At 37.4% G+C, this 16397-nt stretch overlaps 1 protein-coding gene across 6 annotated transcripts in view; it reads right to left on the reverse strand.

The window, feature by feature from the left end:
• The window catches only part of ADAMTSL1 (ADAMTS like 1), a 979893-nt gene that overhangs the window by 213841 nt on the left and 749655 nt on the right, over positions 1 to 16397 (reverse strand). For 3 of the 6 annotated variants that reach the window (XM_005581665.5, XM_005581663.5, XM_015437117.3), the window contains 3 exons: positions 6331 to 6381; positions 1765 to 1969; positions 317 to 464 (listed from right to left, as the gene is read on the reverse strand). In XM_005581665.5, coding sequence (XP_005581722.4) covers positions 317 to 464; positions 1765 to 1969; positions 6331 to 6381 — 404 coding nt within the window. Of the gene's footprint in view, positions 1 to 316; positions 465 to 1764; positions 1970 to 6330; positions 6408 to 16397 lie in introns of all 6 variants that reach the window. The other 3 variants (XM_045373291.3, XM_074017425.1, XM_074017426.1) reach the window with 2 other exon arrangements.

Raw genomic sequence — 16397 nt, forward strand, 5'->3', positions numbered from 1 at the left:
TAAATCAAACATATATTTCTAGGATATCTGGTCTCTCTTTAAGCAGATACATCTGCATTCTTCAGCAATAGTCCTCAAACAACTTTATGACTTGGGAGATAATTATATAAATATATTTCTACATGTAGTGGTTAATGAAATTTTGCAATCAAAATCATTTGAAAGATTCTTTAAAAGAATCAAATTCCTTTAGTAAAGTTATAAAGAATTGTTACTAAGAATACTTGGGATACTTAAAAATGTTCTAAGGAGTTTAAAACACATCTGACTACACACAACAATTAACAGGCTGGTAATAGAGCACCTGTCAAGTTACCTTTGGGTTTATAGCAGGGAGTGGGTATGATGCATTCCTCTTTTATGTGGGGCTTTGTTTTTGGGCTACAGCCTCCTGTGTGCATTCCTCGATGGTCGATGCAGAGGACCACACGGTATCTGAGGCCCTGGCCACATGTCACCGTGCACTGGAAAGAGATTGCAAGAGAGAGGAGACTCGTAGGCAAAGCCTTGTTTACTTTTCTTCACTTTGCACCTAAAACTTTTAATCTAAGTTTTCTTTTCTTTTTTTTTTTTTTTTTTCCACACGAGGACTCCTGGTAAACTTACACCATTTCTTACCAGTCAAGGGGATCTTTGTTCTATTTGGCTATTTGAGGTGGAGCTCGCTGAAAATTAAATCACTTTCAATTCCATAGCTTTGGATTAATCAGTCAGCAATGTTTAAGTACCCACTGTGTGCAAAGTCTCAAACCAAGCACCAAAAAGAAGAAAGGAGAAAAGAGACTGTAGAGTGTGCTTAATTTTGATTACCAACACCGTATTTTATTTAGTGACTTTGCTAATGACTGCTACTTCCAAAAATATGGGAAATACCTCCACATGGATATGAAAAAATTTAAACTGCGATTATAGCTAAATTATATTGCAGCATTGTCAATCCAACTGATTACATTGAAAGGCAAAAATAATATTTAAAAGAACAGATTGAATGACCAGATGCCCAATGTAGATTGCACCTCTAATGGTTCCCCATGTCTGGTAACGTGTCTAGATGCAGAAAATGTCACAGCTCTGATCTGCTGCCACGAAGCCACAGGGCTCAGTGAAGAGTCTTTTGTCATTTCTGAGGCTGAGGGCACAATGGCTTATTTCATCTTTCTATTTCCTTTGCCACTTTCCTTTCTGCATTAGCAGTCAGGAAACCCTGAATGACATTTTATGTTTAATTACAGCAGGTTTCCTAACATCTATAAGTTTTTTGTTTTAATTATCTTACTTCATTCCAATTTTAATTTTTGTGCTATTTTCATTTCATCTTCCTCCCTCCTCCAATGACTAATATACATAGTTTTAATATCAATCTACTTAGACCCTTTTGGATACAAAGCATAATACATACAAAATGAAATCAAACTTCTGGTCTACTGAGCTCTATCATCAAAGCAGCTTTTACAGATTCAGGATCAGTCATTCAGCCTCAATTACCCTTGAAAGGCAGTTGTTTCCCCTTTGCCATTTGAGGGAACATTGTCTGGGGAACAATAGAGGCTTCTTGAAGAAACTTGAAGAAAGACATTTTAAAAAAAACATCATTTACTTTTGGTCATGCTGGATTTGGGGCATTTCTACTCCAGGAGCTAAGCTGGTAGGCTTCTAGACACCTCAAGAAGTGTGGAGCTGCTCAGGGTACCCGGTGGGGCCATGATGATGAGAGGGAAGAGTGGACTTACTCTCCTAATGAACAAAGAAAGAAGGCACAGTTACCGGAGACCACTCCTGTGCCAGCCATTTAGGGCAGTCAAAAATGTTGCAGGGCTGCGCGATGGGCATCTTAGGGGTGTACATGCATTTCCACTCTTCCACTGAAGTGACATGCCCCTGGATGTCCTCCTCCACACAGGAAACTGCCCGGCTCTGGATGCCCCCCCCACACGAGGAGGAGCACGCGGTCCATGGGGTGGCCTCCCACCTACAGAAGCAAGGGGAGTCATCAGGGCAGACATGCACATTGCTAAGCCTCCTCAGTGACCGGTCGACCAACCCATTCCCCGTGCCTACTGGTAAAATCAGGTTCTGAGAGGCTAAGGTCCAGAGAACCAAAAGCCATCTATTGCCCGAAATCTGATGAGTGAGAGAGAAGGATTCAACACTGGCAAAAGGGCTCTGCAAACCGTGAAGCTCTACACAAATGTAAGCCATTACAGTTCTGAGAGCTGTCCAGAAGGATATCTGTGCTGTCTGTAACCTACTCAGAAGATGTAGGATGTAGTTCTATCCTTCTCCCATAGTTTCAAGATATGTGTATATAAAATTTATTTTCATTAAGCCCATTAAGTATCCATCTTAAGACTAAAGTGGTATACTCAGTTAACACTAATGGTTTGCACCTGCAGATACTTTTTATTTTCAATGTAATACTTTATTACTTAACTTCAAGGTTTTTTTTTTTTTTAATAGAAGAAGCTCATAAAAGATGAAGGTAAACAAAAGACCCTCTCCTTTGCTTCTGCAATCATCAGCTTTGGGACCACATAGATTCAGCACAATTCTGATGTTCAAACTGTACTATCATTATTAAGCTGAGGAGCAGAAGTGTTAATATTATCTACATATTCCCTAACTGTTCAGGGATACTGGTAGTTAGAGTTCCTCCAGTAAATAACTCTTGGAACTGTGAAGAAGTTTGGTTTGGGTTGGAAGGCTAATGGCATCTGAAAGTAGATACATAGTTAAGTAGGGTAGAAAATAACAATATGTCAAAACATTTAAGAGACTTCCACTGATTTTTTTTCAGAGCTTTAAACAGTTCTGAAGCATTAGGTCCCAGATGCAGAGAGAGATCTTTGCCAAATGCTCTTCTCTCCTCCTGTCGCTTTAGAGAATGTAGAATTTCTAAAAACAGAAACATTGGGACTGAGTGAATTGAGATTATCTTTTTTACATATATTCTGCTTATTGATGAGGATTGCTAAGGAGATTTAAGATTTCTCTTAGAATTATGAGAGATATAATTTTAATGAGAGAAACAAAATGTCACCGGGTTGATCCATTTGAATAGTTAAAATTTTAAAATATTGCACAGGTACACCATCGAGACATTAATTATTCTGTAGTCAAGTTTTCTGTGTACATTGTGAGTTTGATTTCTCTTCTGCATAAGCCTGAATCATGTGTTTTTCCTAGTTACAAAGGGTTTTCCTTCACATTTTCTCTACACTGTTAAAGTTTAGGCAACAACTGTTATCTCCACTGCCAAAAGCCAAGACATGCTGCCAGATACAATATTTTCCTACGTGTATTTCCCCAGGAGACACATAAGAAAATGTCATGGTGGGGAAACTGAGGCCCTCTGTTTGGCCCTTGGGAGACCTTCTGATCTCTTTCAACAGAATGAAGTAGCTCTGTAGAGAGTTTCTCTTACCAAGGGGTAAGACAAATTCTCCTTTGTCTCCACACAAATCTCTGCAGGGCTTCCTTCTGGAGATGAATAACAGGCCTGATTCAGATTGAAGTTGGGTTGAATATGTAAGTATGTATTCACATTAGATTTGACCTGACAATGAAGTAGGAATATGTTTTTTAAATGTACATTTAATCACTTAGAATATTAAGATGCCATAAAAGAACACATTTTCTAATTGGTACTCTAAAATTCTCAAGCTTGACCCCACTGAAGGGAGAGTGATTAATTTCTGTCTCAGCACTTGGACCTGACCATAGTGTAATTTCACACATAGCAGTAAGAATCTTTTTCAATGTCCGTGATCATAGAAAGACAAATGAGGCTAATATTTTCTCAAAAATTTATACTATGGTTCCAGCATACAACTACAGTTCTATGTGTAGAAAATTATCATGTGAATCCTTGTATAATAACAGGGTTTTGTTGAATCTTGAAGTAAAACATGTCCGTGTGCTTTAAAGAAAGCGTAACAAAAGCTGAGAGAGATCAGGAGATCTGAAGACGGTAACCAGGTAAGTGCTTGGAAAAAAAAAAAAAAAAAGACATATTCAAGAATCTTATCCTGGAGAACATTGAATGAATTTATATATCATACATTTAAACTCTTTTGGCCTTTAATTTTTTTAAACACACAGTGTGTTTAAGAAATTCTCAAATAAAGCAGGATGCACAAGAGTGACATATATTAATTACGATTATTCAGACTACATCCTCATATTATGTCCAGATATGTGTTACAGTCAAAGGCTGAAAGCAGGAAAGAACAAGGTAAAAATATGTTAATTGTGTTTTATATCTATACTTGTGTTCTTAACCCCATTTAAATAATTGAAATTGCCTTGATTAGTAGGTAGCTGCCATTCGAGAACCATTTTTGAGCCTTAATTCTTCTTATGAATGAAAACACAGCTGTAAAAATAGCTTCCATTTACTAACAGTCTGTCAATATAGCTGAATATCTAACTTTATAACTAGTTCAGTATCAGACATACAAAGGGGTAAGAAATAAAGTTTATTGTTCTTACCCATTGTGATACATAGATATGCCAAGAGTGTATACAAGGACATAGTACAAACACACACCCAGGAGGATCGTTTTAATATATCATTGGGATTTAGGCATTTGGAGAAAATCCCAACCTATAAGAAATCAATTTTAACCTAATAAAGGCATTAGTTATGCCAGAGAAATATAAACAAGAGAGATCACAGATAAAACAGAAATCTAGGAGTTGTCATTACATAAAACATAAACTTGATGTTGCTTACTCCTGATGTCCAACTTTACCTTTATCGTGAAATAATGAAATGTATGGCTTTCATACAAACAGATACGTATATCCTATGAACACTTAGTTCACAGATAGACAAATTGAAACCAAAGGAAATCTTGGTTCAGTTAAATTAATCTTTGCTATTTTCATTAAATTTTTTTCAAGGACAAGAGTTCTGGATAAAACCAGAAAAATGATGCATTAGGAACATTGTGAAGACATTTATTGTCTTTATCAATATAGTCATAGGAAAGTAGGAGGGAGCTGACTAATGACATAGTCACGTAGTGAAAGAATTAAAAATAACAAGAAAAACAAGAAGTATATCTAGTAAAATTCCTTTCCTATATGTGATCATTAGGTGAAAAGTGAGTTGCCTGCCAGTCGCTAGACATATTTAAGTAGATGCTGGATGACAATTTTCACTTGTATATATGTATTATATAAACATCGATAGATGTGTATATACATGTGTGAATACATATGCATTGAATATGTGAATGCATATTTGTGTAAATATATATTAAACATATCTGTGGTATATGGTTGTGATTGTTGGAGAAGGAATGGGAGAATGAAGCATCATCAATGGGGAGTTGCACTAGATGACCTCAAGGGACTTCTATTTGGATTCTAATTCATTAGGTATTTGGAGATTTTTCCATCAAATCTTTACAGTTCAAAATAAAATTATTTTCTGGGCTTGGTTTAATTTGAGATGGAGCAGGCTGCTGTGGATTACTCCAACCATTCATGATCTGATTTAAACCCTTGGTTCTAAATAGCAGCTGATTCCCTGAGGGCCAAATAAGCAAAGAAAATAGACCATAGGTCTACTTCAATCCCAACTCTAATTTCTGCTCTCTGTGGAGCTGTTTCCAATGCAGGCAACACACTCAGTAGCTAGCGGATTTTTCAGCTTCTCCAGTTTTCTTATGAATATATTATAAAGGGAACAATTTCTTTTAAAAGTTCCTGAATTACTTTCATTACCTTTTTTCTAGTTTTTAAAAGTACTGAACTTTAAAAAAGCAATGCAGCACACTGAATTTTGTTTAGAAAAAATGTTCCCCAAAATGTTCTGAACAATTAGAATATAAAAATTTGCCTTTTGTACTTAATTATAATTTCTTTGAATCAAAAGTGGACATTTAAAGCCCCTATGCAGAATAATACCACATCTGGAATTCCATGTTAGTGGTAGTGCAATAATACTTTAGGCAGTGTTTGTTTAATAGTTAGCAACAGTGCTTTAATGACTAGGGTCCTATTGAGAGGAAAAATAGAAAAGAACAAAGGGAGGGAAAGAAAGACATAACATAAACCCATACACTGTATCTAATCAGAGTGAATTACTGTGTTCACTCCAGTGTAACTTGATTCTACCTTAAAATGGTTTTTGAATGATAAGCTTACAGTCTGAGCAGGCTAGTATTATACAAAAGCAGAACTCAGGATGGATTGCAAAATATACCATCTACCATCTTAAAAACATATAATCTCTCTCTCTTTGTATATGTATATCTATATATATCGATAAGCAGCAGAAGACTAATTTGCTAATTCTAACATCAGGATGATTGATTTACGTACCGAGGAAGGGGATGGTAGAGGTCATAAGGCATGATCTGCTTGTATCCGTCACTGTTAGGAACAATAATGCCAACCCTCTGAGTAGAAGGTACACACAATAAAATAAACACTAAATGATTACATTATACAAATTTTTAATACAAATGCAAAATAACATTAATAACTTGTATCTGTAAAACAACACTAAAACAGTTTTATATTTTTATGCCAGCATATGCTTTAGGATGGGGCAAGTTCTTTGAAAGGACACCATTTACTGTAATTAGTTCTCTGATTCAAGCAGGAAATACCATTGCAAAGGGTGGTGGCAAGAAAACTTGGCACCTCATCATTAACTATGACACAATAAGGTTGTAAATGTTCTTTAATCCCCAAATTATACATCCTATGAGGTCATTCTTATTATCATCATTATTCATGTTACTTCCAGATGCTCGCCAAGCAATTACAGTAACTGTCTCACTTCTGATGAAAGAGAGAGCTATTCAAGCCAGAGAACATGTACCTCAGAATTGACAATACTACGTAACTGCATTAGCTAGATTTCTTCTCTTGGCAGATCTAGGGATTTCACTAATACCTGGAAAGTAGCCACTTGGGTATTTTATAAGGGGAGGGGGAAACTACTGAACATAGTAGGCAATTATTAGCAAAGGGAAATTTCCTAACAAAATAAAGGTAGGCAGTTAAAATGAGATATTATGAAAAGTGGGTTTTTTGGTCTATGAAATATTATACAGTGTTAACTGCTATTGCAGTGATGGTTGTGATTGTCATGGCTTGTTAGTACATCTAGGACCCTGGGAAACCTGTGAGGTTTAGAGACAGAGTGACTGCTCAGGATCCACAAGACATATCATAGGCCGTGTGGAAGTTCCTGGAGGCCTTTAGGATCCCAACAAACTACTCTAACCTACTTCACTGATTTCGACTAAAGTCTCCAACTGGTAAGACTGGTGGGTCCCTCCAGAGGCCTAATTGTCCAGTTTGTGGCAGACTGATGATTCATGGTTTTTGGATAAGACTACTAGTGCAACAGCACCTTCATCAAGAGTGGGAGATGGAGATGCACAGATGTAGAGCATGGTAGCGCATAAGTGGAAGATGCTTATTTTGCAACTGATAAAAGATAGAAAGCTATTGAAGGAACTCATGTATTCTATCTGTGCCTCTGGGATAGATGGATGTATATATATTTATATATCTATATAATATCTATATATTCAATATAAATATGTTTATCTTTATATTTAAATAAATAAAGACTTCCATTTTTACCCATTCCTCTGATATAAGATGATATAGTAGGTTTAAAAAATATGGCTAGCAAATCCAGGTGTTTGGGTAGAAAGAGTGAGCCATGAGTGTGGATCACAAAGATAAAAACAGCACTGGCTGGAGATGATGAAAGGTAAGAAGGAGAGAGAGGGGGATAAAGGGGCCTGCATAGTTTCTGAAGAAATTCCTGAAAGGTAAGGGGATACATGAGAGAAGTCAAATTTTGTTTTTTAAAAAATAGGAAACAAAGTGATTAAGATGGATATCTATTTGCAGGAGGGCAAGTCATTGGAGTACTAACTTATTTATTCTACATGACTAAATTTTCTGTATTTATTTGTGTGAATAAGTTTTTTTATACTCATTTCTGTGAGAGAATTTTCATGGTGTGTGTATGTGTGTGTGTGCATGTGTGTGTATTAACTTTCAGTAACAATGTATAAGAAATGGGATGCTGCCTTTTGGGCATGCTCAAAATCCCACAGTTCTTCACACAAGAATGAAATGAACAGTCTTTAACCTTTTCTGTTTTTTGAGTTAACCATCCTATTTTTTTCTACCTTCTGACAGATAAGAAATCAGGTGAAAGCTTAATCCTTCCTTATGTTAGAATCATTCTAATATCTAGTAAGAATCATTTTTACATCTAGTAATAAAGGGAACTTTTTTTCTAAAAGGACTATATTTTAAAGAATGCCAATCATCTTCCACAGTTTTTCTAGTAAGTTTGTACATACACTGTTATCTAATAGTAGTCAATCAAGGAATAAATCAAGATGACTTTGAAATTATATTTTACCTTACTCTAGTATCTTTATTCATGCTACATCAATTTCTAAATGCAGAAATGCATACCATAGACTTCTCTCCCGAAAAAATTTATGGCTGTAATTTGTCATCTTCAATATTAGAATAAACTGTTGCAGATCTCTGTCAATTGATTTATCAGCTGATGATATTTAAAATGGAGACAGTAACATTGAAGGAGACAAGCTGAAGTGAAGGAGAATAAAAGGGAGAGTGTACAAAATTCAAGACGTTGAACTTTGCTTTGGACCGATTTAGAAATTATGTTTTTGTTTGAACAAGGAGCTTGAAACCTGGATTCAGCAAAACTATAGCTATATTTGTCTTCTATGACATGGGTCATGGTGAAGACTCATAAAATGACTCTATAGCACCTGTGAAAACAGAAAGATATCAAAACAATGGTGCTCTGTCCAGTCCTGCTAATGCATATTCGTGTGCACGGGCTCAGCTCTCTCTGGGGTTCATGTCATGGCCCTAGCCTTTCACTACACTGTTACTGGGGGGAAGCAAGCTTGCCTGAAGTTAACTTCCTATTGCTTACCTATTGCTTACTTTTTTTTCTTAGGCAAAGTGCGAATCATAAATAATAATGAAAAATAATGTAATTTCGGGACTTTAAGAAGTTCTCCCCATGTTTAGGTCTCCATGTGGGTGTGTGTGCGTATATGCATGCATTCAGACATGCATCTGAATATGTGGGGTGTGGTGAAGGAGGCAAAAATGATTTTTAAAAATGATCACAAAGGGAAAAGATAGAAGAAACAGTTGGCTTGGGGGTAAAACTCATTCTCTACTGCCTTCACTATGCTGACCACCACGCTCACAGTTCTTACATTGTTTCTCTTACACTGGGCAGTAACATGACTCCATCTAATATCCCCATCATCAGGGGTTGTGGTGGTAAGAAGAGAAGGTGAGCATGAGCAAGTGATCATTCTGGAGTGATGTGGTATACGTAGAAAAGGCATCCCACCTCATCCTCTAAAAATACATGTCTTACTGAATTGTCCAATGACAATTCAGGAGAATGATTCAGTTATGACAAGTTTATATAATGAAACATTATGCAGCACATGGACATAATGGTTTTTGAATCATTTTTAATGACATGGAAAAATGCTCAAATGTAATGTTAACTAAAAATAATTGACTATGAAATAGAATGTATGATACGATCTATAATACTAAGAAAATATATAGATGGCGTACATATCTATGCATTTTCATAACTTGCATGTGTTCCTGTGACACATGTATACACACATATGTATACATGCATATATGTGTGTACACACATATATAAAAAACTCTCAACAGTGGTTAGTTATTGGTGTTTGGCTTGTGAGTATTTTTTGCTTTCTTTTTAAATGTTTTTCTGTTTTCTAAGCTTTCTATATTATCTTTTACAATCACAACAATTAGAATATTCAAGTATGAAAAAATTCAAATCTAAGAAAGCAAAAGACAGAAACTTTGGAACTATGATGTAAGTGGATGAAATGAGGCCATCACCTCAAATTCCATGTGTCATTTCAAGATCATTGAGTCTGTGCAGAAGTGATCTAAGATGCTACTTTAGAACAGAGTCCCCAGTGTTAAAAAAACAAAAAACAACAACAACAACAAAAAACAAGCCAAAATTGGGCTCACACTGATCAGTTGTAGAATTTAACTATTGTGATACATCTCTCTTTACAAGAAAAATCCTAAAGTAGTTAAGTCCATGGACACCTAATTTACTGGGGTTCTGGTTTTTTGTTTTGTTTTGTTTTTTGTTTTGTTTTGTTTTCTTGTTTTTTGAGACGGAGTCTCACTCTGTCGCCCAGGCTGGAGTGCAGTGGTGCGATCTGGGCTCACTGCAAGCTCCACCTCCCAGGTTCACGCTATTCTCCTGCCTCAGCCTCCTGAGTAGCTGGGACTACAGGTGCCCGCCACCATGCCTGGCTAATTTTTTGTATTTTTAGTAGAGATTGGGTTTCACCGTGTTAGCCAGGATGGTCTCAATCTCCTGACCTCATGATCCGCCCACCTCGGCCTTCTAAAGTGCTGGGATTACAGGCATGAGCCACTGCGCCCGGCCAGTTCTGTTCTTTTTATAATGAAAATGAGCCATAAAGAGATCCTTTTATGGTTTCAAGGTTTCTTTCAGTGAATCTCTCAGGACCTCTTGCCTCTTCTCTGGAACTGCAAATCTTCATTTCTGACTTCCTGATAACTAGATGTGCTCTAGGCTTTTCAAGCTCAGTGCATCCCAGACAATTCTTTATTTGGCCCTGCTTCTTCTCCTGTGATCATGACTACCATTCAGACATGGCCATTCTCCTATCCACTGTACACTGGGCTATCTTCACCACTCAGTTCTTCCAGTTGTCATCGCAACACCAGCAATGTTTGACAAGTAGATCTCCTCCTGACACAAGTTCAGGCACTTTCATACCAGTCTCCTAACAAATCAATCCAGTCTACTCTGCTGCCAAAGCACCTAATATTTCACTTCACCATTTAGATGACTCACGTGGTTCCATAATGCCCACCGAAATTTATTAGTCGAATGCTACTTCTCCTAAATTCTTGCCTATTTTCTCTCTTAACATCTAGCCAGAAATTCTCTCTCCTTCTTCTCAACACCCGTAATACTAACTCCTCTCCTCACTTTTAACTGTGTACTGTTGGCCCTTTATATCCATGGGTCCTGCATCCATGGATTCAACCATAGCCTGAAAATATTTGAAGAAAAAAAATGGATGGTTGCATCTGTACTGGATATGTACAGATGTTTTCTCTCATCATTATTCCCTAAACATTATAGTGTAACAATTATTTACATAGCATTCACACTTTATAAGGTACTATACATAATCTAGAGATGATTTAAAGTACACAGAGGATGTATATGGGTCACATTCCAATACTACACCACTTTATATATGGAAGACACTTGAGCATCTGTGGCTTTTGGTATCTGTGGAGGTGGGGATGGGGTGGGTCCTGGAACCAATCCCCCATGGATACTGAGGGCCAACTGTACTAACTTCTAACTATTGCACAAGTTTTTCTTTAGTTTATCACCATGAGTCAGAAGCTATATTGGTTCTTTATTGCATCTCTTAGGACAGTGTTCTGCACACAGGTGATTAGTAAATAACCATTGAGTGAACTTATGTCATCAGTGTGCAGATGCAAAGGCTAGTAATGCAACCCCATCCAAAATTAAAACAAAAAAGCAAAAACAAGTTTTTAAAAGCTAGTTAGGAAAGGAGGGAAAGAAACTCCCTAACTGCCACTGTTGTGCACATATTCAGTCCCACGCCTTGCCTTTTGCTGGCCCTGCCATCTTTGAGAGAGGGCAGTCTGATATGGAGAGTGGTCTGGCGGTTTAGGAAGGCTGTTCTGGCAAGCAGGGGTGATTGCCTGATGTGAGCAGAGAAAGGACAGATTAGTGACTGTACTTCTATCCTGCTTAGGTTACCTCTGTATCTTTTCATTGGCTATCTCCCTGAAATAACTCTGAAAGCTTTTTAAAAGATCTTCTTTTCTCTCTTTCTCATGTGTCTTTCAGATACCACGCTGCTTTGGACAACTCAACCTGCCCTGGACACTGTGGGGGCCTAGATTCTAGTTTATTCATTTTTACCTTTGCCATGGCACCAAGCACAGAACCTTTCACAAAATAGCTGACTATATTTTTTAAAAAATGAACAAAATTGTGTGTAGTGGAAGGGTCTCTTGTATAGAAAATGGTGCTCCATCTTCTCTAGATGACCTCAGGGCAATAGAAACCAGTCTATTTCTAAGCAACAGTTTAGAAGAGTGCAGAAGAGAAATAATAAAAAGTTGGAAGAGATAAAAGCACTTTACTATTTCATGAGTAGCAAAGCACGGAGGATCTAGCCATAATGAGGAAAAGGATCACATGAGAGGCTGGGAGTTGGAAGGTCAGTACTCCTCTCTGCTACTTTCTTTTTATGTTACCTTGAGTACCTTACATCAAGGTTTGGCCATCTGCAAAATCTAAGTACTGGATGAGATCAGAAGTTTTAAGATGAAGTAAGAGTAGGTGCCTGGAAACCCATGCTATTGGACTCTATCTTACCTGCCCCTTCCTAGTGGCTACTGAGGGTAGAACTCAGAGCTTAGTGGACCACAGCTTGAAAACCACTGAACTAAGATAATTGTCTCAAAATTTCTCCTCCTGTAACACTTCATGACTTCTTAAAACAGAGAACTTCCCTAACATGTACAGAGGCAAGTTAGGATCCCGCAAATAGAAAATATTCTATAATTAGGTACCATTTTTTAAAAACCATAAACTAAGCAGCAACATTCATTTATCTGGGCTTCCACTGAAATCAGATCAAAAGGAGTCTGCTTTATGCAGATCTGAAAACAGTTTTTTAGAAACAAGTTCATTTTCTGTAATAAACTAAATACTGAAGCGTTTTAATATTTTGGGTCAAATCATTGAACACTTCCTCACATCTACATTTCTGGGGTTAAACATTCTTGGTATTAATGAATGTAATTTCTGAACTGCTTTTAAATAAGTGGGACTAATATTTCCTCGGTCTTTACTTCTTTCTGCACTGAGTGATTTAGCCATTGTTTGATTTGAGTAAACATCAGTATTTACACTTACATGAAAGAGGCTTGCGTAACCTGGGTATGTGGTCAATTCAAACACCCAGACTTGGCATTGGTGTGGTTAGCAGTTCTGTGCTGGCTGTGCTGTTCTACGTTGGGTTGGAACCAGATCTTACAGGTTGCTGAAGGCATCATGCAGAACAAGGATGACTGTGGGATTCGATGGCATGAAGGCTGCACCAGGGATCAGGTAGCCTGCCTTTATGCCTGTCTGTACGTAGAGATGCTGTGAAACTGGAAGAACTTAGATCCACATCCCGATTTGCTTTTGCAAAGTGGCCCTAACACTTAACCTCTCTGAGCTTCAGTTTTTTCATCTGTAAAATATAAGTGACAACCCCTGACCCGCTAACCTAGGGATTGTAAAACTAAATAAGATAATGGATGTGAAGGCACCCTATAAACTTCAAACAGAAGTGACATTGGGCAAGTTGTTTTACCAGTCTGTTTCTCAATTCAATCATGATAGCTGATGTTTGGTGAGTGCTTGACACCTTACTAAGGACTTTACATTGTTATCTCATTAATTCTCACAGTTACTCTCTGACAGGAATATTATATTTATTTTACAGATGGTAAAACTCAGGCATAGATAGGAAGTTACTTAGCTAGTAAAGTCTTTTTTTTTTTTTTTTTTTTTTTTTGAGACGGAGTCTCGCTCTGTCACCCAGGCTGGAGTGCATTGGCCGGATCTCAGCTCACTGCAAGCTCCGCCTCCCGGGTTCACGCCATTCTCCTGCCTCAGCCTCCCGAGTAGCTGGGACTACAGGCGCCTGCCACCTCGCCCGGCTAAGTTTTTTTGTATTTTTAGTAGAGACGGGGTTTCACTGTGTTAGCCAGGATGGTCTCGATCTCCTGACCTCGTGATCCGCCCGTCTCGGCCTCCCAAAGTGCTGGGATTACAGGCTTGAGCCACCGCGCCCGGCCACTAGTAAAGTCTTTTGGCTACAAACGGACGGACTGAAGTTAAAAATGAGGATGGTAACAATACCTACTCTATTAACTCACAGGCCAATTAAAAGAATTACACAAATAATTACACTTTTAAAAGCTTTAAAGTGTACCATAAGAAGTGATATTACTATTAGGGATGATCCAGCTTTGCAGAAAATGGAATTTCCCAGATAATTGAGTTATAGTTGATTATGTAATTGTCTGATGACGTGTGGTGTATCTACATGCATGGGAAGGGTATGATCATGCATTCTAAGAAGCACAACTTTGCTTCATTTATCTCATTATGAATAATACATAAATGTGGAAATGGGATTTTATGGGTATTTTTTTCTTATTATTTACTAATTACTGCACAAAATAGTATACTTAAATGAGGTTCATCAAAAGGTAAGAAGTTGTTACTTTTCTAAATCATTCACTTACTGTAATAAAACTAAAAGACCTCCATAATTAAGAAAACATTTCATTATACTGTAATTGCTAAATAAGTCAACCATTTTCTTGTCCCTACACTGAGTTTTTTCTGGAGACATACCTGGCCTAAATCCCATGTAAATTAAATGGCAATGTCTCACAGCTGGTAAAGTAGACGTTATCAGACACTTGTGAACTGAGACGTCAGGAGTTGCCAATTATCTTAATTTCTTGTGATCATTATATTTAAAACATCTGATAAATGTGATTTACTCTCAAGATCAGATTTTCCTAGGACTTACAGCTCCTGGTGTTAAAACCACAATAGAGAACCATCTTTCTAGACCCATATAGAATTCTAGAGTTCCGTCTTTTCCTTTTATGGATGAGAAAGCTGATTTCTAGAGAGCTTAGGAGTTTCTCTGAGCTAACATCAACATCATCATAACCATGATCTTAGTCATTATAGCTGCTGCAGCTAACATTTATTGAGTGCTTATCATGAGTCAGGCACTGTGCTAAGCTCTTTAAATGTATTATGCCATGTATTCCTCATGACAACTTTATGAGGTAAGTATTGTTATTATCCTCATTTCACAGGATGAAAAATCTGAGGCTTAGTGGGAATAAGGAATTTGCCAAAGTCTACTCAACTAGTAAGTGACAGAGCCAGGGTCTCAAGCCAGGACATTTTATGCCAAAGGTCCCACTCTTAAACATCAGGCTATATTGCCATTGACTAGTTGGTCACCAAGTTAGTGTGAGAATCACGATTTTACATGCCTACTACATATATCACTTGTTCTAATGCAGAGTATTTCTTTATAGTTGCATTGGAGTTTAATTGAGACTTTTTTTTTGGTTCCTGGCCAGAGATAATTGATGCAATTTACTGTGAAACTAAATGGAGCTGGCCAAAAAAAAAAATAAAAGTTCACTTGAACTTGCCAAGAATTGCCGCTTGGTGTATACAAGTTTGGGCATTTGCTTAGGACTGTTGCTCTAAATTCCTTGAGGGAAGGGGGAATCTGGATGCAGTTTCAGCTAGAAACAGATTTGTTTGCTAATAATTGTGGCCATGATAGTGTGATGAGTGAGAGCTTTTTTCACTTGTCCACCTCTTGCCAATTTAAGCCCCCTTCATTACTGCCTTGGAGGGAAAACTAAAGGTCTGTGCCCAAAAAAAAAAAAAAAAAAAAAAAATCTGCAAAGGTGGTTCTCTTATTGTCTCACAAAGAGTAACTTGCACAAATTCCTCCAGACAGCCTTAACTGTCTCACTGTCTCACAGACTAAGATATGTAAGGCTAAATGTTGTATGTTTTACATCTAAAGCTGCTTTGAAAACGTCAAGGTGCTTATTAGCTGAATTCATGCTATCCTTTTTTAGTTGTTGCTAAACCACAGGGCTTATACTTTGAGGCTTTCTGGCCACATGATGGACCTGACCTTTCACCCAAGAGGTAAAAATGCCACAAATCATTGCACAAATTCCAAAAAAATTTCCCCCAGTGTAAGACAGAAGCTTTGATTATACCATGGTAGGCACAAGAGAGGATTTTCCATTTGACTAGATCCTAAATGTCTTAGTCACATGGGAAAGCACACAGAACATAGTGTTAAATGTATGAAGCAGAAAATAAACATGTGCTAGATCCCTCACATGCAGGTGGGGTATGTCTCTGGACTTCTGGGAATGCCCATTGGGACTACCAGTAGAACATGTAATACACTGTGTACAGAGCATATGATGGGCTTAGTGAGGTCATAGCTCTGAGTCACTAATAAAAAACCTTATTAATTTTAGCTAAAAGTCATTAAATCTTTATACTTGACTTTCTCTTCACTTCCCTTATAAGGATTAAATTTTGGCTCCCTGTTTGAGACAACTTTTGGCCAGGAAACAAAGTGTTTTATCACTTCAGAAAAATGACTGTGTAAATGACACCAGCAGAGAGCAACAAAGCC

The sequence above is a fragment of the Macaca fascicularis genome, chromosome 15, assembly GCF_037993035.2.
Source record: "Macaca fascicularis isolate 582-1 chromosome 15, T2T-MFA8v1.1".
NCBI lineage: Eukaryota > Metazoa > Chordata > Mammalia > Primates > Cercopithecidae > Macaca > Macaca fascicularis.